This window comes from Macrobrachium rosenbergii, chromosome 21 (assembly GCF_040412425.1).
Source record: "Macrobrachium rosenbergii isolate ZJJX-2024 chromosome 21, ASM4041242v1, whole genome shotgun sequence".
NCBI classification, from domain to species: domain Eukaryota; kingdom Metazoa; phylum Arthropoda; class Malacostraca; order Decapoda; family Palaemonidae; genus Macrobrachium; species Macrobrachium rosenbergii.
The window spans coordinates 21,845,062-21,869,268 of record NC_089761.1 but is presented as its reverse complement, the minus strand read 5'-3'; the positions used below and the strand labels follow the sequence as shown (position 1 = coordinate 21,869,268).

Genomic DNA, 24,207 nt, shown 5'->3' with positions numbered 1-24,207 from the left:
TGAGTAGAGATTTGTGGAAGATAAAGTACAGGATAGCAGTGATTGGCAGAATTTCGCAGAAGCCCTTTGAATCTGAAGACGTTTGAGGCAGTTATGATGATGATATTAATAGCATGGGACTTCTGTTAATTCCTGCTGTATTGCCATTTAGTTACAGTTTCATTTCAACTAGCTTGCATTTTCCTGCAGACGTCTGTATAACACATATCATACACAATTAAACCTTCTTTAATAGATGATTTAGAGGTTCTGTCACTCCTTGTGCTGTTCAGTATGGAAACAAGGTTCTATATTGCTGCTAACTCTGTAGCAGACTTCAGTGCGGCTTCTTAAGAATAAGTGATATCAAATAACAGTAATGAGAGATCCAACAATGTGATCAGGACTGCTGGCTGGTTTACCCTCGAAAAACAAGAAAATGGCTTGATTTTTTAGAGGCACATTTAGATCTGATTTTCCAAGACAAACTTGGTTGAAGGTGGGATCTGACCATGCTCTGCCCCTCGACTTGGGAACAGCTTGACGTGGTGAGGGGGGCTCTTGAATATCTGGAATTTGTTTGCGGGTTAGAGTCAGAGTCCTATATATTATTACTTATTAATTTGGGTTAAGTCTTGTGGAATTTTCCACTTTTGGTAAAATTTATTTGACCTGATAAATAGGAAAAAGTATCATAGCTGGGCCTGGGGTTTATATATGAAGCTATTAGTGGGAACTATAGTAGGACCAGCAGCTACCTGATAATGTTTGGACCTGAGGGATTTTAATGGGATTATTCACATTGTTACCTTTAGGGCGGAAGTATTCTTCAGAGCTGGTCCGTGGATTCCAAGGGTGGTATGGTTCTGGGGATAGGACTTTCAGCTTTCTGCCAGGTTTTCCCATAATATGATTAGGGTGGGGATGACTGCATTCTTAGCTTACTGTACACTTGAGCCACCCTGTGTTGGTGCCATCCCCTGTAGGATAAGGTAGGGAGTGGACATTTGGGAGTCAGATCTCACTGGTGCCAGTGGTAGAAGAATAAACTCCATGAAAGGCTGATGATACCTTTTTAAGATTTTCAGGTTTATTTATTTATTTTTTTCTTTCTCACTTCGATCTTTAAGTAGTTATAAAGAATCGAGTACCCCTGGACTCTTCGATGATACCCTTTTGGCACAGATGTTGACCTCTTAACCCTCCTCAAAACATCCTATGTTTGAACATGGCTAGGAAGCTTTCTAGTGAATTGCACTGGAACCCTATGCTCCAGCACGGAACAAAGGGAAATCCACCAGAAATGCATGTGAAATAGGACTAAGGATATTTGCAACCTTATCTTATGATAAGTATTTGACCTTTAATCTGGAAGATTCTAATTGTGACCATTTTAATGCGTACAGAGACATTGTGTAGTGTTGTGGCCGAGAGCCTAAGATATCATCTGAGAGTTGGGGAAAAGTGACAAGAGAATGGGCCCCACCTAAAGAAAGTGAAAAATTAAAAGCATTGTCGCACCTCAGCTTCAGGGTGGATTATCAGCGTGGCAGAGGTGCAGAAGTAAAGTACTGCTCCCCTCACTGGATCACAACGGCTTCAGGAGAGGAAGAAAGGCACCGCAGAAGGGGGGATGATGCAGAACAGAGGGATTGGGATACTCCCCTCTCTGGAAGCACCAACTTGGACGTGGGACTTCACTCGAGACCATCTCTCTCTCTCTCTCTCTCTCTCTCTCTCTCTCTCTCTCTCTTCGTTCGAGCGTTTTTTCACTCGAGATTCAGGGCCGTCTTTTCTCGCTTTTTATTTTAATCGCACGTTACAATAAGTAATGTGAGTTTGGCTACTTCAATCCCTAACGTGAAGAACTCAGAAATATTGGGATCTTATTTATTTACTGATTTGGTGACATAAGTACTAACGTAGGTTTACAGACATGCAACTTGAGCACACGAAGTAGTTTCTTTAGTTGAAGGATCCTCATTCTGTATTTTGGTCTAAAACGTTTGTCCCTTTTGTAAAACTCAGTTTTTGCCATTCAAGATATTTCGGTCTTGCACTGAAGGTTTGCACAAAGTAATTTTCAATCTGCCAAGTTCCAAAAGGCAGAATTCTTGCTAATTATGCCATCATTTACTCTCATTTTGTCGTAGCCACAGGATTTAATTTTTTTATTTGTCATATGGGTTAAGTTGTTGAAGTGAATAAAGGTCATATTCATTTTCATAAATTTATTACTTGACCCGACTTGACTTGTGGTTATTTTATGGAAATACGTATACAGTAGTTCATTAACTGGTAAGAAAAGGAAAATTGTAGTTGGGCAAACGATCGTTGTTCGCTATATTTATACAGGATATGAAGGCAGTATGCTATTCATATGTTATCGTCTTGATTACTACTGTATTTGCTATTATTACGGGAAACCACTCTGTAGGTTGAGTACGTTCATTTCACAAATAAGTGCCGTTGTTGCAAAATGTTATTCAAAACGGTAACGGACATTCCTCCTTCGTAACCGATTCACAGCTTAGACTTTTTGGGTTTATCCTCGTAAGGTTTTCGTAGCTGCCTCCGGAGCACCTTGCCAATGTGGTTCCTCGGGATGGAATGGACGACCTCGACTCCTCCGGCGAGTTGCTTGTAGGGCATCACTTGGGCTGGGTGAAGAAATGGGGCCCTTTAAATCATCGTTACCGTGAATCATGTAGAAGATGAACATTTTGTGAAACTAAATAACAAAATATACAGCGAATCAAAACTGGATGTGGTCTACAGTGAAAAAAGTGGATGTATAAAATCTCATTCGTTAGTACCTGCAACGTTCTCAATAATAGCCTTCGTATCTAGGACAACGTCAGTCCTTGGTACAACCCAGGCCCTTGGTACTTCGCCTAAGCGCTCGTCGGGGATCCCCGCCACGGCTACATCTCGCACGCCTTCCATTTTCTTGATGATGCTCTCCAGCTCTGCAGGAGCCACCTGGAACGGCAGAAATTACCAGTCTGAGCTTCCCATCCTATAGCTTTCGCCTCTGAATTCTCTGCGCTGTTTAATACCTTAGCAACGATTGCACATAGCCTTAAGGTAAGATCTTTGTTCATTTTCATCTCATTGTCTTATGGAAACAGTGTGGCGTGGAAGTACAAACTCTGCTTTGGAATGTGTACTTTAACCCTCTGAGTGACTTAACTAACTGTATTTGGGAATATTCTTCTTCTTTTTTTATTTGAGAGTGCTGTTTTCTCTGTTCTCTTCGCAAAGTTTGGAGAGCAACAGATACATATGAAATTTTCCGGCTGAGACTTTAGGACCCTTCACTGGCACACCAGAGCCATAATTCACATTTGTTGTTTAGAATTACGGTTTAGGAAGGTATTTATGAAGAAGGGTATTTGTGGTCTGTGGTCTCTCCCTCCAAGGTCGCTGAATAAAAAAAACTACCTCTGCCTTGCCCTGATTGGAGAGGAATAATAAATTATTTGTTAATGAATAATACTAAGACGCTTCTTTCGCTGCTCATCGGGATCTGTTCCTCAGAAGCTGGCTTTCCATTTACTAAAGCATTAAATGTTTTTTTTCTTGCAAATTCAAATTTATTCCTCCCTGATTGATACATTTGTCAGGGAACTATGCGCACAATGCAAAAAAATTAACAGTTCTTTGTTATGAACCTTGAAAATTTACAGCTATCAAAAGCGTATATCTAGCCGGGTATAATCAATTTAAGCATCCGAAAGTCAGTTTAAGCATCCCAAAGTCAGTATTGTATGAACGTATGTGTCCATGATTTCGTAAGAGCAGGTAAACGTAATTTGATGAAACTTCGCAGAGATATTCATGAGGTGATATGACCAAATTGATTAAATTTTGGGAGAAATCCGTTCTGAGCAGAGACAGTTGCCATTGGAACAAATCGTCAACTCTAGACCGATTTTGCCAAAAAGTTAATCATATGGAGATAGTTATCTTATGAGTTTGTCGTTCTAGTTTCATCAAATTCAGTTCATCCGTTCTTAAGATACTCTCCTAGCTTATACACATACACGATTAAAACATAACCTTCCAATCTAATTTGCAAAAGTAATGGGCCGTAGTATTAGCCTATCAAAGAATTATATAGTAATTTGTTATAGTGGAATTATGTTTAACGGAAAAGAATTTGTTGAGTAAAGTGCAGCCGTAATCCTTATATTTTAATAGGTATCTCACTTAACGTTTCTTTAAGAGAACTAAAATCAGAGGGCTCTGCACTGCTGGTGATACCTTACCTGATATCCTTTGACCTTGATAAGGTCCTTGATCCTCCCCGTGACATAAAAGTTGTCCTCTTCGTCGAAGTACACAAGGTCACCCGTGTGGAGCCACCCTTCGGGGTCGATGGTCTCGGCTGTGGCCTTGGGGTTATTGGCGTAACCTAACATGATCGAAGATCCTCTTACGCATAACTCTCCTTCCTGTCCTTCTCCCAACATTTCCCCAGTTTCAAGATCAATAACCTTAAATAGAACACGATTCTGTCATCAAACATTTACCTTATAACTACTGAGGAAGCATTAAACTCTATGAGATATACCACTGGACTCTTTACTTGAAGAACAAAGAGTTTGTCGTGTCAGGCACAAAATATTCTTACCTTTGCTTGGAAGAACGGCAGAAACTTTCCGACGCAGCTTTCTTTGTTATACGTCTCGGAGGAAGTACCCGTGCCTATGCCACTAGTTTCACTCATTCCCCAGCCTTGCAAAGCCATGCGTCCGCTCTGCAGGTGAAACATGGATCAGATTCTGGGTTAATATGTGCTAGAACTGGGCCATGTTTGTTTGTGGAACTTCAAGGGGCGTACGTCTCATTACTATGTACTGGCAGATATGGGTATTATGAGATACCTGTGAAGATGCCCGAGTAATTTTAAGAGTACATGTTGATACACTTTAAAAATCGAGGATCAACAGGAGTTGGAACATATTTGACTTCTAAATATAACCCATAAGTATCGAACTATTTCCACAACGGTCGATACAAGTTATATAAGAAAACCAACGTTATCTTATTTCCTTCATTGATTATTCTTAACGGATTGCATATGTGTACTGGGTTTCTTTGATTGTAGCCCTTGGACTAGCAACACTCCTCTTCCAGCTAGGGTTGTAGCTTGGCTTATGATTATAATACTAATGGCAGAGACTGCAATTATTAGCAACTCTGCAGTGAGTAACTAATGAAATATTAGCAATAAATTTCAAGGATTCTTCAAGTGATATGGCTGGGCATCAATACATCGCCTTATTTCACAGGGCAACAGCAGACTGTCATTCTCTCCCTCTACTAATGGGAGGTACCAAGGTCACAACCCTGTGCTTCCGCTGACCTAGAATTGAATTGTGTGACTGTTGGTCAGCCAACTGTAACGATCACAGCCGGAAATAAAGAGGTAGAGAACAAAAGAAAGAAAAAAAATCTCTTACAGCAGAACCGTCTCTCTTGGTGTGCATCAACCACTGCAAGTACTTAAAGGCAAACTGGACAAATTCCTGGATCTCATTCCTTAGGAAATAAGAACCTGACGTTACCACTTTCTATACAGAGTTCAGCGTTCTATTAACTACAAATCTACCGAGCTAGGACCTCGGGAATGAGACCTTACACTCAGGAATTTTAGAACAACCCGACTTGTTTTCTTGTACAACTTCGTCTCTGTTGGTTGTGCAGAGTCTAGAAGTCCACACCAGTCCTAACCCCTTTCACACCTTACTCCAGTTCTGAGTTAACTTAGAGCCAGGGCCCATGCGCGCACAAGTCATCTTAATTGAAACCAGTCGTTTCTCGTTAGTAGTTTTCACCAGTGAATTGCAGATACAGAAGTGAATTCTGTTTCTCCTGACTAATTGTGTTTTCCCAAGTTTCGATGACGCAGGTTCGAGCTTCATCATAGTTTCTCCGTCTATCCCTTATCATTTGAGTTAAGTTGTTCATTGTTCTTTTTGATAAATACCCTGGAAGCTGCCAAACACGTGATGAGCGACGGAAGGTCACAGTTTTTCGAGATGTGCGATGTTTCATGAAACTTAAAGACACAGGAGAGAGTGACTCAAATCATATTTTCCAGTTTTCCTCCTGATACAGGTTTGGAACCCATCGAAATTTCAAGATATCGCAGTACAGGATGACCTTCTTTAACACATTTATAGGACTACGCAGGCAGCTCGAAATCAAAGGAAAGAGGTGATCAAAAATTATTAAAAATTCATAACAGGTTGGAATTGAAGTAATAGCTCTCTGTCTCTCACCTTCTTAGCTACGTTTGTCAGTGTACTTGCTGATATAGGTTCTGAACCCGTTGCGAATATGATGAGCGACGAGAGGTCGTAGTTCTTCAAGGTGGGCGAGGTTTCTAGATACCGCAAGACGTATGGGACGACGGGGGAGAAGGTTACCTGTGGAAATTATTATTCTTGTGAAATCAGATTTTTTCCTTCCTTTTTAATTCATTCCTCCTACTTCTTCCATATTCTTTGGAAGCTGAATTTCAAGTTAATGGCTCCTATGGGCTTGTTCCATATGAGTAGGTTTCATCTACCGAATAATAATAATAATAATAATAATAATAATAATAATAATAATAATAATAATAATAATAATAATAATAATAATAATGACATACTGCATTTATGTCAAGTTATAGTCAAGGACTGGATAAACTAAATTCTGAAATATTAAAAAGTGCTACAATTAGATGCTTATTAAACGGAAATTGAAAACACAAAAGGAAAGAGAAATGCATTTGGTGAAAAATGTGTGGATGAGTAGTGGTAAAAATGTTTGCGTTGATACAAAAGATGGAACAGTGTTGATTTTGAATAAGCTTTAACTTTTCTGATGACTGGAGTTCAAAACACAGAGGTAATTAAGAATCCACACAAATTTTTGTATATCGTATCAAGAGTGACACGATATACAAATTTGCTCTTGAAGGTCAGGTTGCTGTCTCTCTCATTTGATTTCAATTTAAATATTTTATTATTATATTCATAAACAGCACTCTACCTGACCTTATGCTTTTCGATGGCGCTGAAATATTCCTTGGGAGTAAACCTTGGGATGATGACCGCTTTCCCTCCGCTGAATAACGCGTTCATCACCATGTTAAAACCCATCATGTGATACATTGGGATGATGATTAAAGCTGATTTATAGACGTTGATGCCGCGTAGTGGAGAGAGACTTGCTGCAATCCTGTGATGAAGAGAAGCCAAGGTTGAAATAGCCAAATTTAGCAGATTCCTCTCTCCTTGTCTCAGAATATGTGCATCATATTATACTGACATTTTTTAGAATCGTTGGGATAAAATTGCTCGCATATTTAATTCCCTTTGGATGTAAACAGTTGTTCTATATGCTGTTTACATCAAAGACCATTAGATAATTCACACCTTTTTAATAATTGTTTACGCTTGTTTGCTCAAACTTGCTAATGGCCGTTAGTACTACGAGCAAGAGTGGGCGCTGACTCAAGGCCGGTCCGTTGACTACAACTGAGGCGCGAATTTACTTACGCCCTTTGAATCTGCGTAGCTATCAAGTTACGGTGAGAGAGCATAACGCCTTTCGGAAGGCCCGTGGTGCCAGATGAGAGGGGCATCAGTGCAACAGTTGTGGCAGCGTCAAAGACATCACTCTGAAATGACAGTTCTCACTGACCGTGGCCAAAGCAAATGTTTATGTGCATGCACATGTGCAGAGAGACTGAGCTACTGCAGGCAGTCACAGGCACGTATGATAGTTCTGTCGGAAGTGTAATTTGGCAATTTAGTTTTTTCACTCAGCGTAAGTCAGAGACTTCCTGCAACTGCTAAACTGCTCTCTAAGAATAAACAATGCGTTTAGTTCGCATCTAATCTAAACTTTCAGATTATTCTTGGCTGAAAGAGTTATTCCTTTAAATCTTTAACGATAAAGATTTTTAAATCGGAATCAGTGTAATATCTCAAAATGGTCTGCGTATTTTGCAATAAAATAAAATGAAAAAAAACTTTGGCTTACTTTTACTAGCAATATCGTGATAAGTTGTCTAAGGTATAAAAATTGATCTAGTAAACTAAAATCGCCCAACCTTATTTTGAAGCTCAGGTGCCGTGGAGGAAATGAGGTCACTGAGGGAGGGTCTGGCTGGGGTAGTTTGATCCATTACCCAGAGCTGCTGAAGAGCGTTGGGTGACAGTTCCTTGAAAGCTTCCTCCACCTTCTGTGCCACCTTCTCGTCCTGCGCTATGACCCAGCGAGACTCACTTAGGCCGATGATGTGCTTCAGCTCCTCTGCAAAGGTAAGAATTGTAACATATATGAGTGTCTGTCTGTGCCTGTACTTTTGGCCTCATTTCAAAATGCAGATACAGTAAAGACGAAAGACATTGTGCATGTAAGGGTCCACGTGATCTGTTATGTTGATTAATAACAACAGACCCCGTTTCAGCACAGAATCTTAGGACAGATACAAATTAGATAAAAAAATCGAATTGGACACTCAAGATGGCGGCAGAAATTATAACCTTACTAATAATAGTTATGACCCGTCATAATCAATGAGTTGGAGTTTTCTATATTTTTTCCTAGTGAAAAGTGGGAACCTTTAATTCTAAGTTAAAAAAACCCACCTCGACTATCACAAAGTGTTTGTAGGAAGCAAAGCAGAAGCAACTATGGGTTACAGTAACCTGTAAACGACCAGACAGAGGCACATTGTGAAACAACATTCATCGATGCTCACCTTTAGTCGAAGCTGGATTGACAAGAACACAAGTGGCCTCAGCGAGGATAATGGATAACAGGGCCACGGGCATGTCGATGTGATTCCTGCATCCCAAAAAGACTTTGTCTCCCGGGCGCACTCCAGCGGCAGCCAAACCGTTTCGTATCTTGGGTATGTTGCGTCGGACATCGCCGTAAGTGTAGGCCTTACCTGTTTGTCCATCTACCTGGCGAGACGCAAAGCTTCGTCAGTATAGGAAGTAACTGATTAAGAATTGTAAAGCTATATGGCAAAAAATGAGCAAAACTATCAGTGCAGGAATATTAGTTATTAGTTAATAAATATGAACTTTAATGGGCGTTTCATTTAGCGGGAAAGAGCACTGTTATGCAGTAGACGCGAAGAATGGTTAATTGTCCTTGTTAATACAGTATAAATGTGAACTAAAGAGGTCATTTCATTCAGCGAGACAAGGCACTGTTAAGCAGTAGACGCAAAGATTTTTGCTGAATCAAAAGATTTAGCGAATCAGGGTTGTACAAAATTTTTGTTGGAAATGCAGGTTGTTGGACAGTTCCCTATCCGGCCATAATGACAGTTCATACAGACCGCGTTCTTGTGAAGATAAGTGTTGTGCAACTTGAACTAGTTATACTGTGAATGTTACTTTTATTTCTTAAACGCTAGAGCAAATGTTGCGGTGAGTCTAATGCCCATAAGTAGTCCAGCTCAGAGAAATAAGAGCATGAAAATAGGATATCAGATCGGTGACAGGGAAAAAGAGTGAGGTTTAACCTTTTAGAAAATGACAGCCACACCTGCCACTAAGGAATCTTCTGAAAGACCCAGCAACTTATTCAAGCCAATGATACACTAAAATACACCAAGGCAGCAAACTTTATCCACACTAACCAGAGCAGCGTCATTTTCCTCGTGTCTGGACATCACAGTCAACAGGAAGGAGGCGTAGTTGGCGTTCGGGATTTCCGGAAAGGGATCCTCGCCTTTCCATTTGACGATGCGGCCATTTTTTCCTTTCGCCATCTTGTCCGCTGTGACCTCTTCTCGTGGCTGTGGAAATGTCAAAAGAAGAAGAAAATGAGCGAGTTGAAAACATTCACCTGCAAATGGAAATGACACACGCTTCTGTGTCTGTACTTTTGAATTAATTTCAACCTGGATTCTTAAACTCAAACAGTAAGCAGTTCCAAGGAAGGCAGAATACAGTATAAAGGTCTAAAAAGTTACCTGTACTAGAGCAGATACAAATTAAATGGAGCCAAGGATTAATAAAAACACGAAATTGAACATTGAAGATGGCGACAGAAGTTAGTCTTTACGGGTGAACCTTATGATAGGAAGGGAGTTTGCTAAATTTAATATCAGTCACGATACGCTTACTCTGAGACAGTATATATACTGTAGTATATATGTGTCTGCGTTGGAATGTTTCCGAAACATAAAAGTGTTTCGGCATATCCATGGGTCTTTTAACCTAATGACTTATAATCACAATAATAGTGTGACATAATCACAATATTCAATAAGTAAAAATTGCGCCGAAGTTTTTTCGGCGCAATCGAATTTTCTGTACGGCCGCTACAGCGTATAATCAAGGCCACCGAAAATATATCTATCTTTCGGCAGTCTCGGTTTAATGCTGTATGAGCCGTGGCCTATGAAACTTTAACCACGGCTCGGTGGTTACCTATCCTGTACCGTTGCCAGAAGCACGATTATGGCAAACTTTAACCTTACATAAAATAAAAACTACTGAGACTAGAGGGCTGCAATTTTGTATGTTTGATAGCCCTTTAGTCTCAGTAGCTTTAAAGATCCGAGGGCGAACAGAAAAAGTGCGGACGGGCAGACAAAGCCGTCACAATAGTTTTTTTTTTTTTTTTTTTTTTTTTTTTTCAACTAAAAAAGTGATCTTATAACTACAAAGGACTTTTTTTATACATCATCGAATCATGCGGTTCTGTTTGTGCTTGTGTAAGTAATACCGTCAATGGTGAGTACCGTCTTCTCGAGAGGTATAATACTTCATTGCACTTGAAAGATAATATTAGAGTGAGAAAGTACTGATAGGAAGTCTTCTCTTACACACATACGTATGTGTATATGTATATATATATATATATATATATATATATATATATATATATATATATATATATATATATATATATATATATAATGCTATGGTTTCGTGCTTGGGATCCAATTGGGCGTCTTGTTGTCGAGTGAAGTCAAGATCTAAGAACAGATGGTTGTGTTGATGATGCTAAAGTCAATATATCAACCTTGAATGATACAATGTGCCCCTGTTTAATTTAATTTGACGACTGTGGCTTGATTTGGGATGTCGTCGTATATAGTTTATTAGTCCCTGCATAAGCTGAAAGCGTAAAACATTCAACCAGATAATAAATGTGCCCGGTGCAACAAAATAAACATAATCGACTAAAAGAGACATAAAAACAAAGATGGTTTACATTCGGTTTCAGTTAGACATCTTTTTAATCTTTGTCTTTTACTAATACATTTTTATCTTCGTCAGTCGTGTTATGCAATCTCGATTCTTTAAATCAGCATTATGGAGTTTTTGGTAGTGAGTCTTGTTCCTGTTGTGTGTGTAGGCATGGCTGGTGTTAAAGATTCGAAGCTCAGTCTTCTAACTTTTTCCTAAATTATCACGTAATTCGGTAACTATTGCTGAAAATATTAAAAGGCTTGTTATCAGATAACCGTGATGAGCAAGTATTATTCTGAACTATAAATAAGTTCACATACGTATCACTGCGTTGAGTGCTGTCTGAGCCAAGGTCTTAGTTATATGCTACATAAATTAATGAATAATAGATAAATAGATAAATGAATCTGCTATTTAGGACCATGGACGTCAGTTGAGCACTGCTCTTCAAGTACAGAATTATAACAAAAAAAAAAAAAAAAGGGCAGTGAACACAAATTTTAAACAGCCTTGAACAGTGGAAGCAAAACAATATTTTCTGCTTTGATGGTTATGTGAGTTGTTGGCTCGCTTGTCACTGGGCCTGGGAGAATGATGTTACCCACTTGCCAATAATTCTTGCCGCTTCTTTGATTGCTCTAACTTGCAGCTAAGCCATATCCCGGATATCGCAAGTAATTTCAAAATAACGTCGTTCATGCCTTCTTTAAAAAAATAGATAATAGAAAGTCTCATTTGGTATCGTATAGATTATAGACTGAACAGCAACCAACGAACTTCAGCCTTATGCAGTTGCCAGTTAGTTTTATTATCTCTCTCTCTCTCTCTCTCTCTCTCTCTCTCTCTCTCTCTCTCTCTCTCTCTCTCTCTCTCTCTCTCTCTCTCAGTCAAGTCACTGTGATGTTGAAAAACCGAACGTTTTCACAAACTAAAGCGTAGATGAATGCTTAATGCCTTTCTTCAGCACATATGAAAAATGACACAATACCAGTTCCGATTCCCATTTGCAACGGTCATCTGGTTATTGCCTAAACCCAACTAGAAGATACCTGGATACTCGTCGCTCACTCACTCCACACAATGTACTCTCTAGATTCTAGACCTTGATTCCACAAACACTGTTGCGGGTAGACTAGTGAGCGTGGTGACTAGGCTACACACTTACGCAGCCTTGTACTGATAGACGCGGATCATAAGATAATACCAGATGACCTTGGCATCCTCTCTTGTACCTGCTTTCCCGGATATTTTACTTTCCGACCTTTGACTGACTTTTGATTTTGCTAATTTTCTAGTTATTTTGTTTTACCCACGGGCTGTGTGTTTCTCTTTTACTTGGGAAAACAGTGTAGCTGGGCTTTGTGAGTAGAACTATGAGAAGGGAGGCTGGAGATGAGAGTAGAGATTGTGGAAGATAAAGTACAGGATAGCAATGACTGGCGGAATTTCACAGAAGCCTTTTGAATTTGAAGACGTTGGAGGCAATTTATATAATATTAATTCTGTGGGAATTCATCTAATTCTTGATGCATTGATATTAGTCTCATTTTACACACTACCTTGCACCCTCCTGTAGACATCTGTAGAACACATATCATACACAATTAAATCTTCCTTACAGTCCTTACTTAGGTGATTTTGAGCTCCCATGCTGTCTCTAATGCTGCCCCTGTTCTTTTTTTACTATGGAAACAAGGTTCCAGCAAGCATTCCGACAAAGTGTTCAAGACGGTTGAATGGCTTGTCCTCGAAAAATTAGGTAATGTCAATTTTCGAGAAAGACACCGTTAAGGTTTGATTTTCCCAAGACATATGCTTGGTTGAAGATGGAATCTGACCACGCAATTGCAAGAACCCAGTTGTATAGTTCTCAGCTTCGAACTTTCTATTATATGACTAGGAAACTTTAATATTTTTCTAATAATTATAATAATTAGTTGTTGTGACTGCCCCACTCAACGAATCAGTCCTAAAATAGCTAAAAGTACTCAACGAATCAGTCCTAAAATAGCTAAAAGTACTCAACGAAACAGTCCTAAAATAGCTAAAAGTACTCAACGAAGCAGTCCTAAAATAGCTAAAAGTACTCAACGGAGTAGTCCTAAAATAGCTAACAGTACTCAACGAAGCAGTCCTAAAATAGCTAAAAATACTCAACGAAGCAGTCCTAAAATAGCTAAAAGTACTCAACGAAGCAGTCCTAAAATAGCTAAAAACACGCGTGTTAATATACCTACAAATGTGGGCGTGTGCTTTTCCGTAGTAGCTGAGGGCTGGTTGCAAACGTCTGCAACTGAAAACGAAATGAACATTCGAAGAAAACTCCTTAAGTGCAGATCAGTGCGCCAACTCATCAAATATACTTATCATGTGATATCGCCGACCTGCCGACCTGAAGTGGAAAGAAAAGTTAAGAGATGTAAAAAAATAGCCTACGTTGTTATGGAGGGCGGGCCATTGTGAGATGTGGTTAAGTGATTAATTCGGAGCCGTGTGTTCCGGAGATCTTCAAAAGAAAACCGCCTAGACGATGTGAAAACCTCTTCAGTTTGATCCTCGAATTAGGAACTAGAAACAACCCGCTGAATGGTTAGTTGGTCTAGACCGACTTTATGCCAGCAAGGGCTCTTGTTGCAAGTGTAGACCTCTGGACTCCGCTAAACCAACAAAGACGAGCCCTTTGATCAAAAACATCTTTAACAGTGATGTTAAAGATGTTTTAGCGGAGTGATGTTAGAAGTTCAACAAGTTTCGAAGTTACGGTGAAGATGGCAAAAAAAAAAAAAAACTTTATCTTCAGACAATGTCACACGAGCACTTGTTCGAGCACCTTTGAACGTCTTCCCGCCAACCTTTGTACCAAGTAGCAAATGTCATTTTTCATATTTGTACGCTATCGGAGCTGCGTAAGTTCGTTACAGTGTGATGCGCAAGCGAGAACCTAAACAACTTAATTTATGTTTCTAGTTTAGATTAACCTGCGACGCTAATTTCTGAGAATAATTCAGTCAGTTATTGGTTACATGCTCCGGAGGATGAATCAAGTTGCTACAAATGCCGGAGAGCGTGCTTGTGACAGCGCCTTTGATGGCGAGACGTCGGCGCTCTTTTTCACTCCGTAACTTCTTTCTCTGTTTCTTGTTTCCGTTATTATTATTATTATTATTATTATTATTATTATTATTATTATTATTATTATTATTATTATTATTATGATAACATCTGCCGAATTTAGCTTTGCTGGCGGTCCACTGATTTAGTCACGCTTAGTCACGCTTATGTTGTAGTTCCTCGTTGGGAGAGTGGGTAGAGTTGTGGGCTAGCCCTCGCTAGGCCCGAGTTCGAGTCTCCGGCCGGCTGATGAAGAATTAGAAGAATTTATTTCTGGTGACAGAAATTCATTTCTCGCTATAACGTGGTTCGGATTCCACAATAAGCTGTAGGTCTCGTTGCTAAGTAACCAATTGTTCTTAGCCACGTAAAATAAGTCTAATCCTTCGGGCCAGCCCTCTCTAGGAGAGCTGTTAATCAGCTCAGTGGTCTGGTAAAACTAAGGTATACTTAACTTATGTCCTGTTTTGTATGACAGCCCTTTCAAGTACACGTTATTTATATGCTTCATCTTTATTTTTATTACTCATACCATCTCGTGAACTACTTTTGTGTTCTGAGTTTACTACTACTACTACTACTACTACTACTACTACTACTACTACTACTACTACTACTACTACTACTACTACTGCCATTGCTATTATGATATAAAGATGCGGGTTGCAATCTAGCAACAACTGTGATTAAGAATTCTCTAGCTGCGACCCCGTCGTTCAAGTAGGTCGTTGTGTAGACTGTATGATTTTTTTTTTATAATTCTGATCATACTTAGCATTCAGATCTTCCCATACTATACTATTCATCACGTAGCACTAAATATGTAGTTAACTCTCTAAGTCCTCGCACTTTTTTTTTTTTTGTCGGGTTCAATGCCACACAGTTTTGTAAAAGTTTTAATCCTGTTGTGATCAATTTGTGTAGTGACCTTCCTAGTCTTATAGTTGACTCCTTGGAGCTTTGGAAGTTCAGATTGGTGCAATTTTCTTTTTAATAAACTGGCGTAAGTCTTACTTTATGGTTTATTTTTTATTTGTTTTTTTTATTTTAATTTGTTATTTATCTTGGGTTTTTCTTCCTGTATTTCTCTCTCTTAACTTGGCTTGTAATAATAATAATAATAATAATAATAGTAATAATAATAATAATAAATTTTGTTTCAGCTCAGGTCTTTACATGTACAGAATATGAACATATACTAGAGACAGTACAAATTCCATGGGTAAGACAACAACAACAACAACAACAACAACAACAATAATAATAATAATAATAATAATAATAATAATAATAATAATAATGTCTCATGGCATCATAGCAATGCAATGTAGCAATGGAGATTTTTACCTAATGATATTAAAAAGATGGCCTATCTTACTGTATATTTTCATTACTGCTTTCTTTTTTCCGTCTTTACTGTGGTATTTGTATTATCATTACTATGCTTTTGTATTTAATGTAATTTTTTTGCCTGCCGTATTATCTAACCGTACCTCGGGGTGCCTCCTTTGTAAATAACTGCGTCCTGTCGTGTACTTCCTTGGTATCCTTTCATTTATGCTTCATTTTGTGTCTGAGTTTCGTATTGTTGCACAGAAAGTTGTGTTTGTATTATCATGCTTATTGTCAGGAAGTGAAGTTCCTCGTTGGCCGAGTGGGTTCCGTTCTCAGCTAGCACTCTGCTGGCCGCGAGTTCGAATCTCTGACCGACCAATGAAGAATAAGAGGAATTTATTTCTGGTGATAGAAATTCATTTCTCGCTATAATGTGGTTCGGATTCCACAATAAGCTGTAGGTCCCGTTGCTAGGTAACCAATTGGTTCTTAGCCACGTAAAATAAATGTAATCCTTCGGGCCAGCCCTCTCTAGGAGAGCTGTTAATCAGCTCAGTGGCCGGGTAAAACTAAGGTACACTTAACTTTGTTAGGAAGTGGTGCATTACCTTTACTGTCTCTCATTGTGAATTATATTCAACAACGTTAAACTATCGCTTCAGTTTATTATTATTATTATTATTCGCGTGTTTTCTTGTAAGTAAAAAAACCCAACCTTGTTCCCGCTCGTGTAAACGCACGATTTAAAAAAAGTTAAAATGCTACGGAATAGCATTTTCTGAAACATCCATGTCACCCATTCCAGTCCCTCTGCCTCCAACCCCTCCCTTCCCCGTTCCTCCCCTCCCCCAACCCTCCCCGGGTGACCCCAGCACCCAGATTCGCCGAGACGTTCCTCGTAGCATCCGGGGGAAGGAGGAGGAGGGTCTTCCTGGTGCGTGGTCATTTTTCACCTTCCAAACGAGCCGCTGACAGGGCTCGTTTGTAAACGCGCCTTAATAGATGTAAACGCTTTCCGCTTTATCGCCTTTCCTTTGTTCAGAGACAATGGTGGGCGTGCCCCGCACCGCGGGGCGCCGCCCGACGGGCGATTCTCGCCCTTACGGACGGTCGTTTAGGTCGAATTTCGCTCGTCGCTGCGAGCCATTATTGCCCTTACGGACCGTCTCTAAGGCCGTGAATGGCTCGCCCGCAAGATGTGAGGTCCAGGCGGACTTCGAAATTTATGGCGGTCTCGAAGTGAGTATGGCAGGACCTTGTAGGCTCCCGTGGACATTCCCTACTACTATTGGAGGCCGCGTTTCTTTTAATATTCAAATTTCTGTCATGAGGACGTTGCTGCATCCTTATCTTTATTGCAGTTAATGGCCGCCGAAAGATTTTTACAGTATTTCTGACAGTATTATTATTATTATTATCATTATTATTATTATTATTATTATTATTATTGAAAGCTTGTATTTCAGCAAAATGCATCTTTTTTCGGTATTTCTAGCTTAAATAATTTCTATTCGTTTTTAAGATGCTGCATAGTAAACAGCGCCATATCGGTGTTCTTAAATGTCAAAATTTCTCTATATATTTTTTTTCAGCTCATAGCTGTATGCAAATATTGCAGATAGAGACGGTACAAGATGCAACCGGGAAATACTGAACGGGTTTTATAACACCAACAAAGAGTATTTACTCCAAGTCAAACAGTCTAGAAGCTATAGCACTACTGATAGCAAGAATTACACTGAATTTTTTTTTTAATTGATTAATTTAATTTATTGATTGATAAAAGAGGACTTGAGCATCATCAAAGGAAGTAGAATGGATATCTAAAATTATATGCAGGGTTACGTATTACGAACAGAACGTAACCAAGAGCTGTCTGCTACCATTCCCGTTGCCATGGAAACCGTGTAAACAACTTTGGCTTCAAAACATTCAGGATGTCTAAAAACGCAACGTACAAGGGTTATTCAAAGCAAGCAGAGAAGATCGCTAAAAATACTCATTGTAAGTGCATTCCTTTGTTCATAGAGTACATTTTATATACCGGATATATATTTCAAGGCATAATCCTCATGGCAGGACAGTAAAATTCGTAAAATTTCAGTATGTGGTCTGTGATAGTTGTACAAATGCAGATTATGCCTTAGGCATGAGGGTTCGTTATAGAAAAAAAAATACTCAGAAATAGTTAAATTATGAAGCAGAATGCATCCGTGGTCAATAATAACCATTCCGTAGGGGGATAGTGCCGTCAGTGCGCCTCAAGCGGTGTACTGTAGGCATTACTTAAGGTTCTTTGCAGCGTGCCTTCGGCCCCTAGCTGCAACCCCTTTTGTTCCTTTTCCTGTACCTCCTTTCATATTCTCTTTCTTCCATCTATCTTTCTACCCTCTCCACTCCTAACAATTGAGTCATGGTGCAACTGCGAGGTTTTCCTCCTGTTACACCTTTCAAACCTTTTACTGTCAATTTCCGTTTCAGCGCTGAATGACCTCATAGGTCCCCCAGTGCTTGGTTTTTGTCCTAAATTCTGTATTCAATTCAGTAATAGCCATAAGCTCGAAATTTTGTAAAATAGTTGACTATATGAAACATGTACCTCAGACGTAACTGCAAATCGGTAAAATTATTGTGAATGCTATTTTGCTACGTAATGTTTGATTTAATCCTAAGTTATGAAAACCTTCGTCTTTGAAACACTTCACTGACAACTTGTAACAGCTCAGTTTCAGCCTTCCAGGAAGGGACACATTCAAAAGTCATAAAAACAAACCGAATAAGAGCAAACTTAATGTACACATTCTTTTCCCTTCCTCAACCATAAAAAATTATTGTCCAGAAAAAATTATGGCAGTGGCAGTAGCTTGGCTTGCATTTTATCTCTTCCTGTGCTGCTGCTGCTACTACTACTACAACTACTACTATTGCTACTATTATTATCATCATCGCCATTCAGAATAGGAACGTAATTCACAAGAATTTTGGTGTCAAGATATATCGCAAAATTTACAGATCTTTCGCGGAAATAAGGCAATTGTGGACTGCATTCATACACCTTTATTATTATTATTATTATTATTATTATTATTATTATTATTATTATTATTATTATTATTATGTGTGTGATTATTATTATTATTATTATTATTTCAGTCACCTGCGAGGAAGTAGATGCTCTTCTTGCGCTTCATGACTCCACTGGAAACTCTCCCAGGATGGATGGAAATCGGTGAGTTTAATAATGACAACACTTTATTTCATCTTAGTGTCGTATACATGTACAGAAACCAGAAACAGTACAAAGTAGTAACTGATAATAATAATAATAATAATAATAATAATAATAATAATAATAATAATAATGAAGAAACAGATGAATAAGAGTGGATTTCTTTCTCCATTTTAAGACTCATGCTACTGAGTATTTTTTAATAATAATAATAATAATAATAATAATAATAATAATAATAATAATAATAATAATGGAGAAACAGATGAATAGAGTGGACTTGTCTCTCTATTTTGAGACTTATTCTAATATGAGTATTTTTTAATAATAATAATAATAATAATAATAATAATAATAATAATAATAATATTATCTCAGTTCATATACGGAATGTATCATATACGGAATGTAGATACGGTGGAGACAGCATAAAATACATTAATAAATAAAAAATCACTTTCAATAATAACAGCAGTCGTAGCATTTATGTTTGTATAACAGACGTTGTCATAAAAACAAAATTACCGACGTATATAGCTAATGTTAGTGAATACTAGTCAAAATTGTATTTTTTGAGTCATTAATGGGCCGTTTTTATGCATTTTCTGCTAGACACAACAGACAACGATTCCCGAAAAAAAAAAAGGTCAACGGTAACTTTGTATCTGAAAGGAATCAACTTTCAAGCTGGGGGAAGTCTAGGAATGCATTACGAAATAGTCGCGAGTCCAAGACATGCTATGTCAGCTATTTCATTTACGTACCGTAGCTGGTCATAACGGGACCCGAGAAATCTCTTTGTGGAGTGAAACTACTATGGCAATAAACATCAGTGACTGACTTGATATAAAGTGTATATCACAGTGGTTTCTCTTAGAATTGGTACTCACTTTTCATGAGGCTATGAGTTAAACTGATTTGACCTTACACGTGTGGTTAAGAACCTGAATGCTCCTGATGTACAAATCATATAGATCAGCATGATATCTTCAGAGAATCGTTCCATGAGATTTGCAGATCTGGGTCACCAGCGGTTATTTTCTGTTGATTTTTTTGTTTTTGTTTGGTGGTCTGACTTCTTAATCAAGCTTGAAATGTACGAACAACAACAAAATAATAACGGTGGCATTAAGCATCAACAGATGCATTCCAGTGGTCTCTGATGCTTTGTAAAGTCATTTCATGTATCGTATGGAAAATATTCTCCTGTTTTGCTTATTTCCATTCACTAAACTGAATAGTATCATAAGTAAATAATTAGTGTTAGAAAAGGGCTTGTAATAATTTTGTCACTCTTTGACACGAAAATGGGCACTCTTTATTCAGTAAACTTATGTGGCCTACATGAGCTGAGTACTTAATTTTACAAGAAAGGCATAGAGAGAGAGAAGAAAAAAAAGACAAGACCCTGGTTATTCACATCGCCGTGACTGTTATCTTGTTCTTCTTCGTCAGTTTCCGCGACATAATGCACGGCATCTTCGGCATGACCGACGAAAGCCTGATGGAGTGCATGTATCAGGTGTTCGATATGGACCAGGACGGGGCCGTCGGTCCCGAAGAGTTTGTCGTTGGGATGTCCGTCTTCCTGAGGGGGACGCTGGAGGAGAAGATCGACTGTTAGTAAAGGGATTGTGTGTGCAAACTTTGCATGATCATGTTGGCCCAAGAATAGCAAGTAATGTTTGAGTTACTTTCCTTAGTTTTCTGAATTTATGGCATTTACTCAAATGACAATACTACAGGTATATTTGTTGTTAAGTTGTAAGGTATCCCGAGATCAGTGATGTCATAAAAGACTGTTTTATTGGATAGTTCTTAAAATACGCAAAAAGAATAACTATCTGTATTTAGCTTTGTGTTTAATGTGTCTGAATTTTGATATTTGTTTTAGTTTTTTCCTTCCATCTCGAGAAAAATTTTATCTTTGGTATCTGTCACGATATCCAAACTCATACATAATAAATGATACTATCACGGGTGCACACATACACAAACACACTTGGGTAGCCTTGTGGTGTGATCGGTAGCAGTTCCACCTAACACGTGAGGGGACTTGATTGGATTCTTGGGTGCGGACGGGTGGATGGGCTTAATCTATTGAAAAGTCCGTACCTTTTTGGGCCTATATGCAGTTGATTGCTTACCCGGAAAGTTAGCCTACTCTTATGGACAGCAACCATGGCAGTAAAGTCTTAGATTTCACAGCCTCATCCCAAGAAGAATATGGGTGTAAATGCACCTGAAATTGTTTCAGACTGCTTCAGCGTGTATGACCACAACGGCGATGGCTTCGTGTCTCGCGACGAGATGTTCCACCTGCTGAAAACGGCTGTCGTCAACCTTCCCCCAGGAGAAGAGCTGGACGAAGTAGTCAAAGATATGGTTGGTAGGTGACTGTGTTTACAGGATTTTGATTATCCGCAGGGCCTACGGGTGTGGTTATTGTACTTAGCACGGAACACGATGATGAGATAATTCCATAAGCTTAAAGTATTTATAGTTTCAGTTTTCTGATATAACGTTAAATAATGTTATCATGGCGCCAACGTCTTCTTTTACATGAGTTTTCTATCCGTAACATTTGTATTCACGTGTACGTTACTCAGTGTATTGAAATGTGTGTTTTGTTGTTTTTTATGAAGTAAAACATCGAACATATTTTGCACAAGAGATGATTCATCGATTCAAAAATTAATGGTTTACACCAAAGTTATTTGGTGGCTTAATATCAAAGATATTAAGAGAATATCTTTGATATATAAACTTTTGGAAAGGTAGTTTTATTAAAACAAATAGAGTGAATGGAGGGCATAAGTGGCAAACAAGACTGAAAATATCAAATTTATTGAAATAACACAATGTATAAATAACAGAACATGCATTGTACTTAAAAAGTACTTTAAAATGGTTGGTAAGCCAGTTATTTCCTTCTATGTTTTGCATAACTCCTTACAAAAATCACACAATTTACAAAATATAAAAAAAAATGCAAAAATTTCATATCACTGTATTTTTTAGTGGAAAAGGACTTTTGACACTGATATCCACAATTTACTATTTCTTTAGATTTCCGTACTTTTCCGCAAAATTTTCCTCTCCGCTTTTGGCATATCACAGTATCTGTTTTCCTACTATTTCCTTTTTCCCGTGTTGATATATATTTTTTAGTTGGTATGTTTCCCTCCAACAGAGATGGTGTGCAGAAAACTCGACATAGATCACGACGGCCGTGTCAATTTCACAGACTACGCAACTGCCGTGGCTGCAGAACCTTTGCTTTTAGAAGTGTTTGGTCCTGTCCTGCCCGACAACCAGGTAAGAGTGTAAATCGAATTTTATCGGGTTAAAGTTGAATGTTTAATTTGTAATACAGTAATGGAACTATTTTCGTCTGACAACCAAAGACTGGGATCAACCTGTCTGGGTTATATTCCGATGTTTTAAGTAGGCCTACTTCAGACAGTATTTACTTTCCTGGAAGGACAGGAAACGCTTGAAACCTTAGCTCCTCCAATAGAGCTGACTATATTTTTGTAAAACTATAGTAGGCCTGTTTGGAAAATAGAGCTTAGTATTCATAGAGACAAAATATTGACCTCGCGAAAGGCGAACACTATTGTACGACTATAAGGGTGTGAGAATATGAGGGATGATAGAATTGCAAAATAGTTTCCATCTAAATGCTACGTAATAGGCTACCAACCAACCCTGGCCTTGTTTGGCCCACCCTTGCTTCTCCAGAGATGTAACTGCCACGAGATCAGGCAAAAAATATTGTTTTAAAAATTTTCGAACCTCATTATGTACTTCGCTTTTATCTCCTTTTCAGGAGAGGGAAGCATTTTTGAACACCTTCATGGAGAAGTATGGAATTCGATCGCAGATGTAGGGGTAGCCTGATTCACCAGACTTCCCCTGGCTTCCTTTTGGTGGTAGCCTGATTCACCAGACTTCCCCTGGCTTCCTTTTGGTGTTAAGAGTGACCAGAGATCTTACATTGGTTTGTTAGACGAGTGGTATGCGTAAAGTTATCAACGCCTGAGATATCTTGGAAGATGCGACGTTTCCAAGTTCCATCATCATAGTGAATAAATTTTCCGGAGGTGTTTGCCTGCAAGGAGTGTCAAAAATTTGGAAAATCATATACGAGTGCATGTTTTTGACGTCTCGGGTTATAAATCTGTCTTATCTTCAACTGAAAATTGTAAACTGCTTGAAATTAAATCCTTTAGGAATCAAGTTCGAATCAGAACTTTGCATTCGCATCACAAACAGAGCCGTCAAATGAACAAGCATGAGACCGAATAACACAGTTATAAAACAGAAATATAGTGGCATGACTCACTGATGACAAGGGTTAACGTTTCACAGAAATTCTTTAGAAAATAAAATTCTTCAGTATGTAGACGATGCCATTCTTGTCTAATTTCTCCCTGATAACAAATGTTAAATGAAGTTGGTACTATTGAAATATATGGAACATGACAGTAAGTTATGAAGCTAGTGGACCATATCTAGCAAAGCCAAGCCTTTATTGATTAACCAGTCCCCCACCATAGACTTACTCCATGACTTTCTTTGCATAATTTGCACTTTGGTGATTTTCAACATTAAATGGCACTTGATGCTAGTTACGACTCCAGGCTATCATTTCAACAGCATTTAATGGACATATAGTATAATTCTTCCAGAAAACATTGTATTTCAGATGAAGCATCCTGTATCTTCAGAACATGTGGTTTTACAGCCATATTCTTCAGATTTTTTCTGCTATTACCAGACTAATGTTCCCATTTCTGGATATCAGTTTTCTCTTGGTATCATTGTCATATTTTTTTCACCGTATGTCATATTTGTTTATACTACTCGTAGCTTGATATGTCAATTGTCCTGGCTTACATTCGGAGGCTACCATTCATTTTAGGACAATTAACTCAGACTAGCCTATATATGACGACTCAATCCTGGCCATAGGCTAAACAAGTGTAACACACCGGCCTAGGTTAATAAATCCCGGATTACTCATAGCTTGGGGTGGTACTTGACGTCGTAGACGGATGAATCTTCATTTTGTAGTTAGGGTTGAGGGAAACGCCGACTCCCACGGGTTGTTTAATGCTTCTTAGTAGGTTACATGGTGTAAACAACTTATTCCTAATGTTCCTTCCATAACTGTTAGCACTGGTTCTTACATAGGTACTTATACTGGTTCCTGTACAGATACCCTATACTGGTTCCTGTAACACGGATGCCCTAGACTGGTTCCCCGTAATACAAAAAGTTCATTTAGGACAGCCATCTTGTGCCAAACAGTATGCAATCCTT

General features: G+C 38.6%; 2 protein-coding genes across 4 annotated transcripts; one reads left to right on the top strand and one right to left on the bottom strand.

The window, feature by feature from the left end:
* Positions 1-2,195: 2,195 nt before the first annotated feature.
* Positions 2,196-13,574, bottom strand: LOC136849795 (luciferin 4-monooxygenase-like). 3 transcript variants are annotated; one of them, XM_067123216.1, is made up of 11 exons: positions 13,442-13,574; positions 9,641-9,799; positions 8,747-8,954; positions 8,093-8,295; positions 7,536-7,657; positions 7,032-7,215; positions 6,270-6,416; positions 4,616-4,741; positions 4,251-4,478; positions 2,796-2,961; positions 2,196-2,639 (listed from the first exon to the last, which is right to left on the bottom strand). In XM_067123216.1, the coding sequence occupies exons 1-11, from the start codon at positions 13,556-13,558 to the stop codon at positions 2,503-2,505; spliced, it is 1,797 nt and encodes a 598-aa protein (XP_066979317.1). In that variant the 5' UTR covers positions 13,559-13,574; the 3' UTR covers positions 2,196-2,502. The 3 variants fall into 3 exon arrangements, with proteins under 3 accessions (XP_066979317.1, XP_066979319.1, XP_066979318.1); XM_067123218.1 differs by having other exon boundaries at positions 13,438-13,551; XM_067123217.1 differs by lacking the exon at positions 13,442-13,574 and adding an exon at positions 12,254-12,368.
* A 3,884-nt stretch (positions 13,575-17,458) lies between these two features.
* LOC136849796 (calaxin-like) lies at positions 17,459-23,598 on the top strand. Its single transcript, XM_067123219.1, has 6 exons — positions 17,459-17,654; positions 18,804-18,879; positions 20,335-20,498; positions 21,137-21,268; positions 22,073-22,197; positions 22,712-23,598. The coding sequence occupies exons 1-6, from the start codon at positions 17,588-17,590 to the stop codon at positions 22,769-22,771; spliced, it is 624 nt and encodes a 207-aa protein (XP_066979320.1). The 5' UTR covers positions 17,459-17,587; the 3' UTR covers positions 22,772-23,598.
* The last annotated feature ends 609 nt before the right edge of the window (positions 23,599-24,207 follow it).